Genomic DNA, 14,771 nt, shown 5'->3' with positions numbered 1-14,771 from the left:
AAGATGATTAAGTAGTGGGTATAACTATCCTGCGTGTTGAATAAATGAAGCAGAAGTGAAGGGCATTACATTTGAGGAAGTTAGAATGAAGCCAGATTCAGAGATGAGTCATTACTGAGGATGTTGAAGCTGCCAAAAAAGGGATTACGATTGAAAAGAAAATTGAGCCAATGCTGAAGTCATTGAGGAAAGGGGAAGTATGATGACACAGGAAGTGTAATAGGGCATGTGTCAACTAGGTCTTTGGCATAAATTTTCTTAAATAATGAATTGGTATTGGTAAACTATGGCTCTTTTCTCCATATAATATATACTTAAATATTATAGAATTTGAAAATGTGTATAGCCCCAAATTTAACTCATCTGTATGCCCTCACTTTGAGGAAACTGCTGTTAATAATTTTTTTTAATATTCCGTAATATATTGTAGCTTTTAAACTTTATGTTGCATACTGGAGTATAGTTGATTAACAATGTTAGTTTCAGGTGTATAGCAAAGTGATTCAGTTGTACCTACTCCTTGGAAGGAAAGTTTTGACCAACCTAGATAGCATATTGAAAAGCAGAGATATTACTTTGCCAACAAAGGTCCGTCTAGTCAAGGCTATGGTTTTTCCAGTGGTCATGTATGGATGTGAGAGTCGGACTGTGAAGAAAGCTGAGCACCAAAGAATTGATGCTTTTGAACTGTGGTGTTGGAAAAGACTCTTGAGAGTCCCTTGGACTGCAAGGAGATCCAATCAGTCCATCCTAAAGGAGACCAGTCCTGGGTGTTTATTGGAAGGACTGATGCTGACGCTGAAGCTCCAGTACTTTGGCCACCTCATGCAAAGAGTTAATTCATTGGAAAAGACCCTGATGCTGGGATGCTGGGTGTAGGAGGAAAAGGGAACGACAGAGGATGAGACGGCTGGATGGCATCACTGACTCGATGCACATGAGTTTGGGTGAACTCCGGGAGTTAGTGATGGACAGGGAGGCCTGGCATGCTGCAATTCACGGGGTGGCAAAGAGTCAGACAGGACTGAGTGATTGAACTGAACTGAACTGATACATGTGTCTATTCTTTTTCAATTTCTTTTCCCACTTAGCTCATTACAGAGTATTGAGCAGAATTCCCTGTGATATAGAGTAGGACCTTGTTGGCTATCTATTTTTATATACAGCAGTATGTACATGTCAATTCCAAGCTAACCATCCCCACCCCCATCCCCCTGGTAACCAGAACTTTGTTTTCTAAGTCACTGAATCTGTTTCTGTTTTGTAAACAAGTTCATTCATATCATTTTTATTGTATTCCATATATAAGCAATGCTAAGTCACTTCAGTTGTGTCTGACTCTGTGCGACCCCAGAGATAGCAGCCTACCAGGCTCCCCCGTCCCTGGGATTCTCCAGGCAAGAACACTGGAGTGGGCTGCCATTTCCTTCTCCAATGCAGGAAAGTGAAAAGTGAAAGTGAAGTCGCTCAGTCGTGTCCGACTCTTAGCAACCCCATGGACTGCAGCCTACCAGGCTCCTCCGTCCCTGTGATTTTCCAGGCAAGAGTACTGGAGTGGGGTGCCATTGCCTTCTCCAATATTAGCAATACCGTATGATATTTGTCTTTGTCTGACTTACTTCATTTAGTATGATAATCTCTAGGCCCATCTATGTTGCTGCACATGGCATTATTTTTTTTCCTTTTCATGACTGAGTAACATTCCATCTTATATATGTACCACATCTTCCTTAATACTGTAGATTTTTAATGAAATATTCATGTTTGAGAATTAAGCTTTAACATTCAAAGAATACAAGTCTGCCTTTTTCTTGTCTCTTAACAATGAATTGCCTTCATCTCACAATTACATTGGTCTGACAAATTGTATTCAGTAAATTCTTAGAGACTTTCATTCAGGTATGACTCTATTTCTGTGAAAAGTAGGCCATAGAATTTTCCCTGGCCTTGCCTAATTCATTTTTTCAACAAATAAAACTACTAGTTAGATCTCACCAATCCTGAAGACATCTTGGAGAACACAATAGAAAGCATCTTTCTGTACTCAAAGAGTTTATATCCCTCTGAGACCAATAACAAGGTGGTTTCTGTCATGTTTTGGTAACTATGATAAGTAACTAAGCAAGGTGATATGACTGAGGGTACCTGGGGATGGATGGTGGTGGCCACGCTGTTAGATTATCAAGAAGGACCACTCAGAGGAATATGAGCCTGATGGATGAGATAAAGTCAGCCAAGCACAAAGAAGGAGAAAACAGGTGTTCATCAGAAGAGACGGCACCTACAAAGGCCTGGAGGTGTGAGATTATAGTGTTGGAGGGATGTGGAGGGGCAGAAATGGCCAGTGTATGGAAGGCATGAGAGGTAGGCCCTTGTCAAATCAAGTAGTGATTATATATATTTGACAAGTAGTCAATCAATCAAATCATCGACCACTTGTGTATGTCATTCTATGAGAAACAGGTGGTCTCTGCAGGGTGGCCTGGGGAATCAAAAGATCACTGTGGGCTGATGATCTTGCTTCCTTCTTCACTAAGAAAACTGAAGCAATTATAAGATAAACCCCACCCACTCCCCCTAGCATTTGTACCCACATAGTATCCTTGCCCTCCATAACCACAGATTATCTGTTCCTGCTCCTTCTGAGTACAAATCCTCCACTTTCGTTCTTGGGTGCAATCTTTCACACATTCAAGGTCAAAGCTCCAGCCCCATTAACAATTCTGCCCTCCCTGTTGGGCCATTTCTATCAGAATATGTCATCTTATCTTATTTGATTATTAAAAAAAAAATTCTTTGACCTCTACTTACCTTCCATCTAGTGTTTCACCTCTCTATTTTCCCTCACAGCAAAACATATGGAAAAAGTTGCTTATATTCACTATCTCTAATTCCTCTTCTCTTATCCATTCATGAATCCATTTGAGTCAGGCTTAGACACTCATAACTTAACTTAAACTTTTATTGCACAAATATGAATGACTGCCATATTGCTAATTCAACTTTTAGTCCTCTTCTTATTAGACTTATCATCTTTGAAGCATTTGCTTCATTTGACTTCTAGGGCATCAAATCTTCATAGCTTACTGATTGTTCTTTCTCTTTCTCTATGGTTGGTTTTCTGCTTCTATTCCAGACAGCTTAAGATTGACATCTTAGTTTTTGGGTCCTTAAACTTTTTCTCTTTTCTACCCACACTCACTCTATTTTTGCATTCTCATCCATTTTAAATGTCATCTATATGATGATGACTTTCCAAAGTATATCTCAAGCCAGGATGTCTTGAAATTCCAAAGTTTATTCAGATTGCCTAATTGACATCTCCTCTTGGTTGTCTAGTCAACATTTCAAACTTGCCATGTCTCAAACATGAATTTTTAATTGAATTATAGTTGATTTATAATGCTATGTAAGTTTCATGTGTACAGCACAGTGATCCAGTTAACATATATATGTATGTACAGGTATTATATATTTTTTCAGATTCTTTTCCCTTATAATATATTACAAAATATTGAGCATAGATCCCTGTGCTATACAGTACTACTTGTTGGCTATTTTAGATATAGCCGTATGTCTGTGTTAATCCCAAACTCCTACTTTATCCCTCCCACCTTTCCCCTTTGGTAACCATAAGTTTTTCTAGATCTGCAAGTTTATTTCTGTTTTGTAAATAAGTTTATTTATAGTTTTTTCTTAGATTCCATGTATGAGCAGTATTATATGACATTTGTCTTTCTCTATAGCTTACATCACTTAGTATGATACAGTCTAGATCCATCCCTGTGGCTGCAAATGGTATTATTTCATTCTTTTTTATGGCTGAGTAACACACACACACCCCTTTATCCTCCTGCCTTCAATCTTTCCCAGCATCAAGGTCTTTTCCAGTGAGTCAGTTCTTTGCATCAGGTGACCAAAGTATTGGAGTTTCAGCTTCAGCATCAGTCCTTCCAGTGAATATTCAGGATTGATTTCCTTTAGGTTTGACTGGTTGGATCTCCTTGCTATCCAAAGGACTGTCAAGAGTCTTCCTCAACACCACAGCTCAAAAGCATCAGTTCTTCGGAGCTCAGTATTATTTTAGAGAATGTTCTAATTTCTTCTCTTACATGTAGCTGTCCAGTTTTTCTACCACCACTTATTGGAGAGACTCTTTTCTCCATGGTGTATTCTTGCCTCCTTTGTTGGCCAGCTTCAGTGGTCCAAAGTAGCTCCTGTCTGCCAGGCCCAGCCTCTGCAACCCTAGCTTTAATTCTAGCTCATACACACATACCCAGGTCCTTGGCCTAGCCATGTGCATGGCCGGCTCCCACAGACACAGCCTACAGTTCAGCTCCTGAGGCTGCAGGTCACAGGCTGACTCCTATAGTTACAAGTCCAGGCTTGTTCTAATACTAAGCCAGCCCTCACGTCCTCAGGTTCCAGGTCAACTCTCACAATACAAGGTTCCTGGAACATCCAAGTACTGGACCGAACACTAAACATGCAGATGCGGGGCCCACCCAGTAGTCCATGCACCTGGACTGCTTATGCCCTCTGTACTCAGGATCCTTGTCAGTGCACAAAGATACAGGTCCAAGGGTCATTACCATAGGCTCAAATGACAGGCCTATACCTGTAAAACTGGTTTCAAGACTTACCCAGTGGGTAAAACCAGTCCAAGTAGTCAAGGTAGTCAACTACTTCCTTGAATATACAGACACTATGATTCATAAAGATCATGATCAGCAAAGAAATACGATACCACCAAGGAAAACCAGTATCTGTGAACTGTCTGTCCAAGAGTTCAGGCTTATCCTATTAAGAAAACACACTGTACTATGAGAAAATGAAGATAGCCAACTAAATGAAGTTAGAAAAACAATGCATAAACAAAATGGGAAGCTCAACAAAGACATAGAAATTGTTTAAAAGAACAAATAGACATCCTTGAGTCAAAGAACATAAGGACAATCAAAAAATTCAGTAAAGAAATATAAGAACAGACTCAACCAAGCAGAAGAATTTGTGAACTAGAAGACAGGTCATTTGAAAGCATCTAGTCAGAGAAGCAAAATGAATGAAAGAGAGTGAAGAAAATTTACACGAATTATGAGATGCCATTAAAAGAACCAGTTTAGATATCACAGAATCCCAGAAGTGGAAGAGAAAAAGAAAAGAGCAAAAAACTTATTAAAAGAAACTATAGCTGAGAACTTCCCAAATCTGGGGAGAGATTTGGACATTGAAATTCATGAAGATAATAAGTCACTCCAGGTATTCAACCCAAGATGATCTTCTCCAAGACACATAATAAAGCTGTCTAAAATTGAAGAGTGATGTTCATGAAATCCATATCTAACCATGCAACGACTCTGTTAAAAACCCTCTCCTAGCTTTCCAACTAGATTCTCTCAGATTAAAACTCCAAATCCATGTAGAGACATACAACAGTCATACGGTCTCCCCCTTATTAATTTTCTGATGTCATCTCTTACTTCTTTCTGCTTCATTTGCTCTGCTCCAGCCTCGCTGGCCTTCTTGCCATGTTCATGGTAGTCATGCTCCTCCTTCCAAGTCTTTGCTTAGCTTGTTCCCTCTCCTGAAATAGTCCTTGGCTTAGAATCCCCACAACTGTTACTCTCATTCTTTCCAGGCATTTGCTCAAAATGTCATTTTGCTGCTGTGGCCTCCACTGACTCATGCTTTTTTTCTTTTCCCTTCAGTATTCTTGACATATAATTGACATGTAATAATTGAGTTTAAGGTGTACAGCCTTATGACTTCACTCACATATATATTAAAATGAATATGACAGCAAACTTAGCTCACATCCCTGACTCTTGCCTTTAAAATTACTGTGCACTCTTGCTTCTTGCTCTGTTCTGTTTTCTGTGACACTTTTGGCACTTTTCATACTTTATGTACATATGTACATACTAGCCTTAAACCCTAGTCAACATTCAATTTAAAGCCATGCTGAACTCCTAAAATGCAACAACTTTCTCATCCATCAATTTCTTATTACCTTAAATAGTCTGGAAGTAAATCCCAGCAATGAGTGGAGGACTTGATAAGAGTTGGCATCTTCTACTTCAGGCCTGGGTCACAAGCCATACTGGCTTTCTCTAGCAATGTGACCCTATTTGTTCACCTCCTCATCCTGGTCCCCCTCAGTCCTGACCATCATATATGTGGATGCTTCCCAACCTATGGAGGAGCATATTTTGTCAGAGTAGAATCCAGGCACAGAGAGTAATCCTGGAACTAATACAGAAAGATACTCCCATTTGAGGCAGTTTATTCTGGGTGAGTTTAGGAGTTCTGTGATCAAGGTCACCCTCAAAGCATGGAGACTGTAGTGTAAAGAAGAATGGGGCATTCTGTGATAAGAAGACACTTGATAAGGTGATACTATGATGATGCCTTCTGACCCTACCAGCTCAGGATAACTAAGGACTACTTGGCTATGCAAGTCTGTGCCAGCCAGCACATACATATATGTCTTGGGTTGCCATTGAATGCTACGACTTCTTAACCAATTGCAAAGTAGGTAACCAAATCCCTGCCTCAACAAGCTAGAATGTAAGAAAGCAAGAATTGCCCACAAAGAGTTCACTGGCAAAAGATCATCGTAGCATCCAGTCTGGTTAGCAGCTGACCAAGACACTTCGGTATGGCTAGGAGACATTGTCATGTAAAATATTCCAAAGTCATTTGGAATCAGCCCCATGGAAAACAGTTTCCTGCTGGGATATGTTTTCAGAGAAAACAGTTGTATTCTCATGTTCAAATATAACAGCTTTTCTCTAGTAGTACTTACCCAACAGGGATTCCCTCTTTCCTGGAGGTTCTGTTTCCTCCTTGGTTTTGCTCCTGCAACTGGCTTTTAAGTCAAATCCCCAGCTTCCTTTTCTCAGAAATGCAGGGAATTCAGACAGATGGGAGGGATGAAAGGCTGCAGTCACCAAGCTCTTGAGAATCAGAAGGAAAAGATGACAAAAACAGGGAAATGGGAGGTATAATATGTTAGCATATTACGCATTGCTTTGGGTTGGCCAAAATATTCATTCAGGGTTTTCCTTAAGACAGTATGTAAACCCTAAATGAACTTTTTGACCAACCCAATATTTGGGTTGGACCTGCTAGTAGGACATGTTTTTTTGCATGAATTTTTCCCACAGTAAATAATAGTTGCTCTCTGTATAGCCTCCGAGGCCATTATTATTATGACTTTTAACTTTATAAGTTTCATAGAATGTTTTTCCAAATGAAAGTACCTTACTTCTGTCTGACTTGTGCACGCATAGTATAGCTGTTCCTGCCATTTCTCAGAAGTCTCTGGCAAGGCCATGCTGTTTTAACACCAACTTCAAAGTATTCTTATAACTTATCTTCTGACCCCACCCACCCCATCCTGCCCCATTGTCTGTGTTGCCTCCAACCCCAACTTGGTACCATCAAGGACCTGTAAGAAACAGTTGTGAAGCAAACAAGTTTAATCAAAAGCATTATAAGTCTCTTCTTGGTAATCACCTTTTGTTCTAGAGTAGCTATTTTTAGTGTAAAAAATTTTTTTTGCCTTTATTCTGATGACCTACATGTTTAACCAATTGATTATACTTTGCATGAAAATCAGAAGTGTTCTCTTTCCGGTTTACTTTCGCTGTCAGTGCAATGCAAAATCTATTTCCCTGAGTTAGGTTGCATTTCATTCATCTTTTATACATGAAATTGTAATGGTTCAAGGTTAATGATCTTTAAAGAAAATGTGTTGCTTACATTGTAACTACCTTATTTCAAAAGTATTCCTGAAAATAATGATTATTTCTAGCAGTATGAAAATGTGACGTGGTTAAATCTTGGTAGAGTTGACTGAACTTTGCTTAGATTCAGTCAACAAAATGATTATTGAATACCTTTCTAAATAAAGTGTTTGGGATATTTCAGAATTGAATTAGTAAATTACAGATTAGCTTCTTTTAATGCAAGTGAATATAGTTTCTTTTAGAGAGACAGATGGGCTTTCCTGGTAGCTCAGCTGGTAAAGAATCCACCTGCAATGCAGGAGACCCTGGTTCTATTCCTGGGTCAGGAAGATCTGCTGGAGAAGGGATAGGCTGTCCACTCCAGTATTCTTGGGCTTCCCTTGTGATTCAGCGGGTAAAGAATCCACCTGCAATGAGGGAGACCTGGGTTTGATCCCTGGGTTGGGAAGATCCCCTGGAAAAGGGAGTGGCCACCAACTCCAGTATTCTGGCCTGGAGAACTCCATGGACTGTACAGTTCACGTGGTCGCAAAGGGTTGGACATGACTCAGCAACTTTCACTTTCAAAGAGCCAGATAGGTATGAAGTACTAAAGAAGTTCAGGGAGAGTGTTACTGGATCGAGTACTAGCTCAGTTATCTTTTTCAGCTTTCATACCTAGCTCTACTATATCTAGATCATGTCATTAGTTAATTCTTTTTTCATTTATTCAAACATATATTCAGACCTACAGGGTACAGGCAATGTACTAGATACTGAGGATGTAAAATGAATATAGCACCATTGCTTCCTTTATAGTGTTCAGTCTAATGGATCAGAGAGTCATGGAAATAAATCATTATGGCACAGTGTTGTGTTATGCCAAAAGTGTGTGCAAAACTCTGAGAGACAAAGGAGAGGATGATAGCTCCATCTTCTGCCAAGGGTCATAGCAGAGTATGCTGGTGAAATGTTAAAAAAGAATTTGGCATTTGCACTGATCCTGGACAATTTGAAGGTCAAATAACACGCAGTTGGTCGGGTGGATAGAAGAAGAAAAAATTCAACAAAAGAAATTACAAGAGCAAAGTCACTGTTATAAGCTATGTATTTGCATTTGAAAAACCAGGCCTGTTGTCTTCAAATATACTTTAAAAATAATTTAAATGTCTCATTTATTTTTTAACAGAGCCCTTGAACTAACTCTAAACTCAGAAAATGATTTACCTGGTCACAGACAACCAAGAAAACAGTCAAATTGTTAAAAGAAAAACTTAAACCTAGTCTGACTGACACTTGTCTATTTGAAAATAACCATAGTATATTTAAAGGATAAAACAGCCTATATTTTATTGCTATTGATTTGTGTGGCTATTGATGTTTATTTTAAGCTTTACTGTTACAGTTCTAAGATATAAGAAAGTAGAGGATAAGTGAAATCTCCTGAATAAAAAGTATGATAGTAAATAAATTCTTGTTCCCCCTACAGATTTAGCGGCATTTACGCCCCACCAGTTTCTGCTCAGTGCTTGTACACATGTGGGATGTACAAACAGTTCCCTGGTCATACTGTCCACCGCACAGCTGCCACCAGAACACGTGGATCCCCCAATTCTGACTGTCCTGGATTCTAGAACTGTATACATTCAGTAAGTAGAAACATCGTCCCTATTACACGCTGGTTCATGCAAGAATCCCAGTGAGTTCAATCAAGGGAAGGGTTTGTGACATAAAATTAATTTTATTGTGATTAAATGCACAGAAGTGATTAGTTCAGTGGTTCTGGGAATCTTTGATTATCACTTGCCAGCTTAATTTCCATTTTGTCTTTATGCAATCAAGCTGAGGCACACATGTACGTAAATTCTGTGCAAACTTCAAAAAGGAAAAAACTGACCACTTACATGACTGCCCTGGGCTTGTTTTTAATGTGAAGCATTATTTGCAATAATTTGGAATTAGCATAATTTTTTTTCTTTTTGATTATAAAATAGGACTGTCTTGCTTCCCTGAAGTTGAAGTCAGAGAGATGCTTTCATATACTGGCATGTTCAGATTATTTTTGATAATACTGATTATTATCCATTTCTTAATATGTGAGGTACAAGGTGTATTGCAGTACTTAACTGAAGCTTAAAAGACCTCTGTTCCCACCAGCTAGTACTTGTTTACATTAATCATTCTTCATCTGGGTGTTCTCACCAGTTAAAGAGTTTGAATTGAAGATACTATGATGTTCATTCAAGCTGACGGACACTGGGATTTCATATCCTGTTGTTCCCAGTTTAAACCCCTGTTGGCTTTCAGTGTGTCCCAAGCTGAGCCCACTTTATTTACCTTAAAAAATTTACCTCTACTCTAAGTATTTCTCAATTTACCAATTCCTGTCTATTCCACAATTTGTCCTACACATTCCCCCTGACACTTTGTAGCCCTCATCTGGAATACTCTCAACTTTCCCTTCTGCCTACCAATTCCAGTCCATCAAGGATATGATCTTATGTATCCAGGTAGTGTGTTACTTCCTTCCAGGAATCTTAATTGACTACTGACTTCAGCCTTTCCAATCTCAACTTTTCTTCAGTAGATACATACTGAAACTCTGTGTTAGATTGCTGCACCTTTCAAGACAACTGTGACATGAAAATTATACAATTAGCTCTCCCTCTCATTTCTCAGAAGTTCTCAGACATTCTACTTCTCCCAACTGTTGTTCCACGGCCCGAGTTCAAAATCAAGCACTGACTCTTACATTTTTGTATTACTAGCTAATTAAAATGATAAATAACTAGAAACAGGCACTATGTCTTATTTCGGTACCATTCAGAATAGATATCTAATACCTACTTGGTGTTTTTTAAGTGAATTACTTTTGAGCTCTCAGTGTGTTTCTTTACGATGGCATAAATCCAAGCTCATATGTGTCTTTAAAAAATCCTGCACATTTCAGATTTGACTTGAATATATGATGATTATGATGCTACAGTTTTTCATTCCCAGGTGGAAACAACCAAGAAAAGTAAATGGAATTCTGGAGCGCTATATATTATATATTTCAAATCACACACATGATTTTACCGTTTGGGATGTCATCTATAACAACACAGAACTTTTTCAGGATCACACTCTGCAGTACCTTTTACCTGGTAATAAATATCTCATCAAACTGGCAGTAAGTTCACTTTATTTTTATCGCTTTGTCTGTCCTCGTCCCTCTCCTTGCTGCTTCCCTTTTGTCCTATCTTCTCTTCATCTCTCACTTAAAAAAAAACAAACAAAATTCTCTTGTATTGCTATTTACACTGAAAACTCACTTCACATACAAAGTGAAAATATTGCTGACCTAATACCTACGTATTTATTTTTTATTATGCAAAATGATAGAATAACCATCTGAAACAGGAGATTTTTCCAAATCTAATTTGGGATTATCAGAAATTATTTCTTGTTTTTATTATTTATAGAATGTCATAATTGTTGAGGGCTTTTCAGAAAATGCTTGGATTACTAAGGCTATTTCCTGATGGGGCTTGTATTCATTAAGAAAGCAATGCATGGTATGAAAATGTAGGTCTTATATATATATATATTTTTAAATTATTTCCACTTTAATAATAATGATACTAAGATTCAGAGAGTATAATATCTTTCTCAAGGATGAACATTTAGTATTAATAGAGTACAGCATTTAGACACATTTATCTTATTAAACTTTTGGCAACATTCGTAGAGATCCTGAAAGTGAGTTTTTCCAATGAGAACACTGCTCCTTGGTTACGGTTCTTTGAATCAGGAAGGGAAGGAGGTAAGCTGCTTGATTAGTAGGATAAACAAGTCTTGTTTCCAGGGAGTTGGTCTTGAGAGAGTCATTGTTTCTCTGAACAGGCCAGGTAAGCTACCAAATTGTGGTGTGGCCCTCATTTCCCTGCCATTTTAATTCAAGAATCAGAGATAGTTTGTGTTTGATGGGAGATCTAGATTATTCTATCATCATTTAAACTTGCCTTTAGGCACCCAGCAAAAGTGAAGAAAGTGATGACAATCTGCAGAAAGAGTCATAAAACATATGCAACGAGAAGAGTCTACATGAAATGCAGAGAGTTTTTAAATGGCTGTCTGGACCTGAGTTCTATTTCTTTTATAAGATCCAGCTACATTGCTATAGTAGGAAACTATAGTCTGGAAATCAGCCCTTGAGATGTTACAGTACATTCTCCTTTTTGATGAAGCCAGCATAACTTAGTCATAGTCATCAATGGATTTTGTCTGGTCATTTCCCTCTTCCTGCTTTTGAAAATTGCATGCTTATTCCTTGGGTGTCCTTTTCCTCTGCACTTATATATTGGCAATGATCTGTGCCTATGGCACCTAGGGAAGGCAGATGATCCAGGTCAAATCACATATTGTAACCAGCTCTACCCAGTGTTTTGTTATAGATGGCCATGTGACTTAAAATAAAGATTTAAATGACCCTCAAATATTCTTGATTGTTATTATATTCTGGTTTACATTACATTTCTATCTCAAAATAACAGTCACTTAATAAAACCCTAGAATCAACATAGTTTAGACAGGTAATAGCATTTTTTTAATGCAAAATAGCACTTTTACACAAAGATCTTTTAAAAGACCTTGATATTACTGTGGAATTTATACTCAGTAGTTTCCTTTGTTTTTTTTGATGAAATATAATCTTTTTTAAGTTTAATAGCATATCTGAAAATAACTGAATATAAACATGAGATTGTCCCTATTTGTTTTAAACACACTCTTCATTTTATAGCAATACCTATATAAGGGTATTTGCCTTGATAAATGCCATAGAAAATATTCTGCTCTTGATTATGAATAAATTTACATTTATGTAGACACTGGGTATGCATTCATTTCATTTAACATGCTCTTGGATGCTCCAAATATTATACCACGAGAAAATAAACTACATTCAACTGTTGCTAACTGTCTGACCTGACACCACAAAACAAGGGCAATCAGACAGTGTTAAAAATTCTTTTCAGAACTGTCTCCATGTGCCTAGGTGTTCAGCACAACGATGGGTTTCTGAATCAGCAATTTAATTTCTTAGCTTTTTCACCCAAGATATAAGAAGTGTATTAACTTGATTTTCAAAAGCGAATACAGAAATCCACGTCATTTCAAAACAGTGGTGATATCAAAACAAGAAAAGCCCCTGTTGCTTAGAAACAAGAAAAATTAAACAGAAATTGTGTTACTCTTGGCTTTTATTAGAAGGAGGCAAAGGGTATGAACCAAAGTTCTACTTTCAAGACAATTTTTAGGATATTTTGCACAGTAAATGAAGACCCACCTGAATCTCCTATGTCTTATAAGTCTGTAATACCTTGAAAAATAAATACAATTAGATTGGGAGTCCACTTTCTTGAATATTAATTCAGATTTGCCGCTAACTGAATGACCTGAAAAATTCACTTAATTGCACTGAGTCTTATGTTTTTCAAGCCTAAAATTAGGACTTTGAATTAAGTGATTTTTAATGTATCTTTGAGCCCTAAAATTCTATGATGCTAAAAAGTTGACCCCAAATAATATTCTGTGAAGTCAAAGGAGACCTGTCAGCCACTGAAAAATGTTGATGCAAGATGTCATAAAGATGCAAGAGTCTTTGCCCTAAGTCTTGTTAGGAAAGTAAATTTACTCATATTATTTTTGATTTCACTGTGTTTTTAGGGCAGAATATACACTGACATATTTTCAGAAAGTATTCAACTAAAAGGTCTTTTTACTTTAACTCTGTTAACAGGTAAATTAAATGAACCAGAACATTTTAGGTTCATCTTGGTTAATTGAGGAACCCGTGTATATTTCACGCTTTCAACAGGATAACTGGCTTTCAAGGTCATTAGATTAATAGATGGAGATCAGGTTCTCATCTGATGAGATGGAGCTGCCTTTGTAGATAGTCTTAGCATATTGACTGAGGACTAGGAAACAAAACATACAGATACAAAGCATTTAGGCAGGCATTGGAGAAAAATACATGCTGGTTCCATATGATTTACTCCAGACTGGAGCAGGTATCTACTTCATGTGGTTCCGTGTAGTTTTCCCTGTTGCTCAGTCGCTAAGTTGTGTCTGACTCTTTGCAACCCCATGGACTGCAGCACACCTGGGTTCCCTGTCCTCCACTATCTCCCGGAGTTTGCTCAAGCTCGAATCCACTGAGTCGGTGTTCCTATCCAACCATTATAACCTCTGTCACCCACTTCTCCTGCCCTCATCCCTTTCCCAAGGTCTTTTCCAATGAGTTTCACATCAGATGGTCAAAGTATTGGAGCTTCAGCTTTAGCATAAGTCCTTCCAATGAATATTCAGAATTGAATTCCTTGAGTGACTTCACTTTGACTTTTCCCTTTCATGCATTGGAGAAGGAAATGGCAACCCACTCCAGTGTTCTTGCCTGGAGAATCCCAGGGACAGGGGAGCCTGGTGGGCTGGCGTCTATGGGGTCACACAGAGTCGGACACAACTGAAGTGACTTAGCAGTAGCGGTAGGATTGAAAGTGAAAGTCACTCATTCCCGTCTGATCAGTGTCTAACTCTTTGTGACCCCATGGACTATACAGTGTGCGGAATTCTCCAGGCCAGAATACTAGAGTGGGTAGCCTTTCCCTTCTCCAGGGGATCTTCCCAACCCAGAGATTGAACCCAGGTCCCCCACATTGTGGGGGGATTCTTTACCAGCTGATCCACAAGGAGAGCACTAGTATACTACAGTGGGTAGCCTATTCCTTCTCCAGTGGATCTTTCTTGACCCATGAATAGAGCCAGGATCTCCTCCACTGTAGGTGGATTCTTTAACAACCGAGCTATCATGGTAGCCCTTCCTTTAGGAGTGAGTAGTTTTATCTCCTTGCTGTGCAAGGGACTCTCAAGAGTCTTCTCCAGCACCATATTTTGAAAGCATCAATTCCTTGGCACTTAGCCTTCTTTATGGTCCAACTCTACATCTAAAAGTAAATGACTTTTCCAAAGGTTTGGAAAAACCATAGCTTTGACTAT

The 14,771-nt window shown here is 38.4% G+C and overlaps 1 protein-coding gene across 1 annotated transcript in view; it reads left to right on the top strand.

Moving 5' to 3' along the window:
* The window catches only part of USH2A (usherin), a 939,490-nt gene that overhangs the window by 492,297 nt on the left and 432,422 nt on the right, over positions 1-14,771 (top strand). The window contains exons 32-33 of the mRNA XM_069544562.1: positions 9,220-9,379; positions 10,731-10,902. Of these exons, the coding sequence (XP_069400663.1) occupies positions 9,220-9,379; positions 10,731-10,902 (332 nt within the window). The remainder of the gene's footprint in view (positions 1-9,219; positions 9,380-10,730; positions 10,903-14,771) is intronic.

This window comes from Ovis canadensis, chromosome 12 (genome assembly GCF_042477335.2).
Source record: "Ovis canadensis isolate MfBH-ARS-UI-01 breed Bighorn chromosome 12, ARS-UI_OviCan_v2, whole genome shotgun sequence".
NCBI lineage: Eukaryota > Metazoa > Chordata > Mammalia > Artiodactyla > Bovidae > Ovis > Ovis canadensis.
The sequence above is the reverse complement of the archived record's forward strand: the minus strand, read 5'-3'. Positions and strand labels throughout refer to the sequence as shown.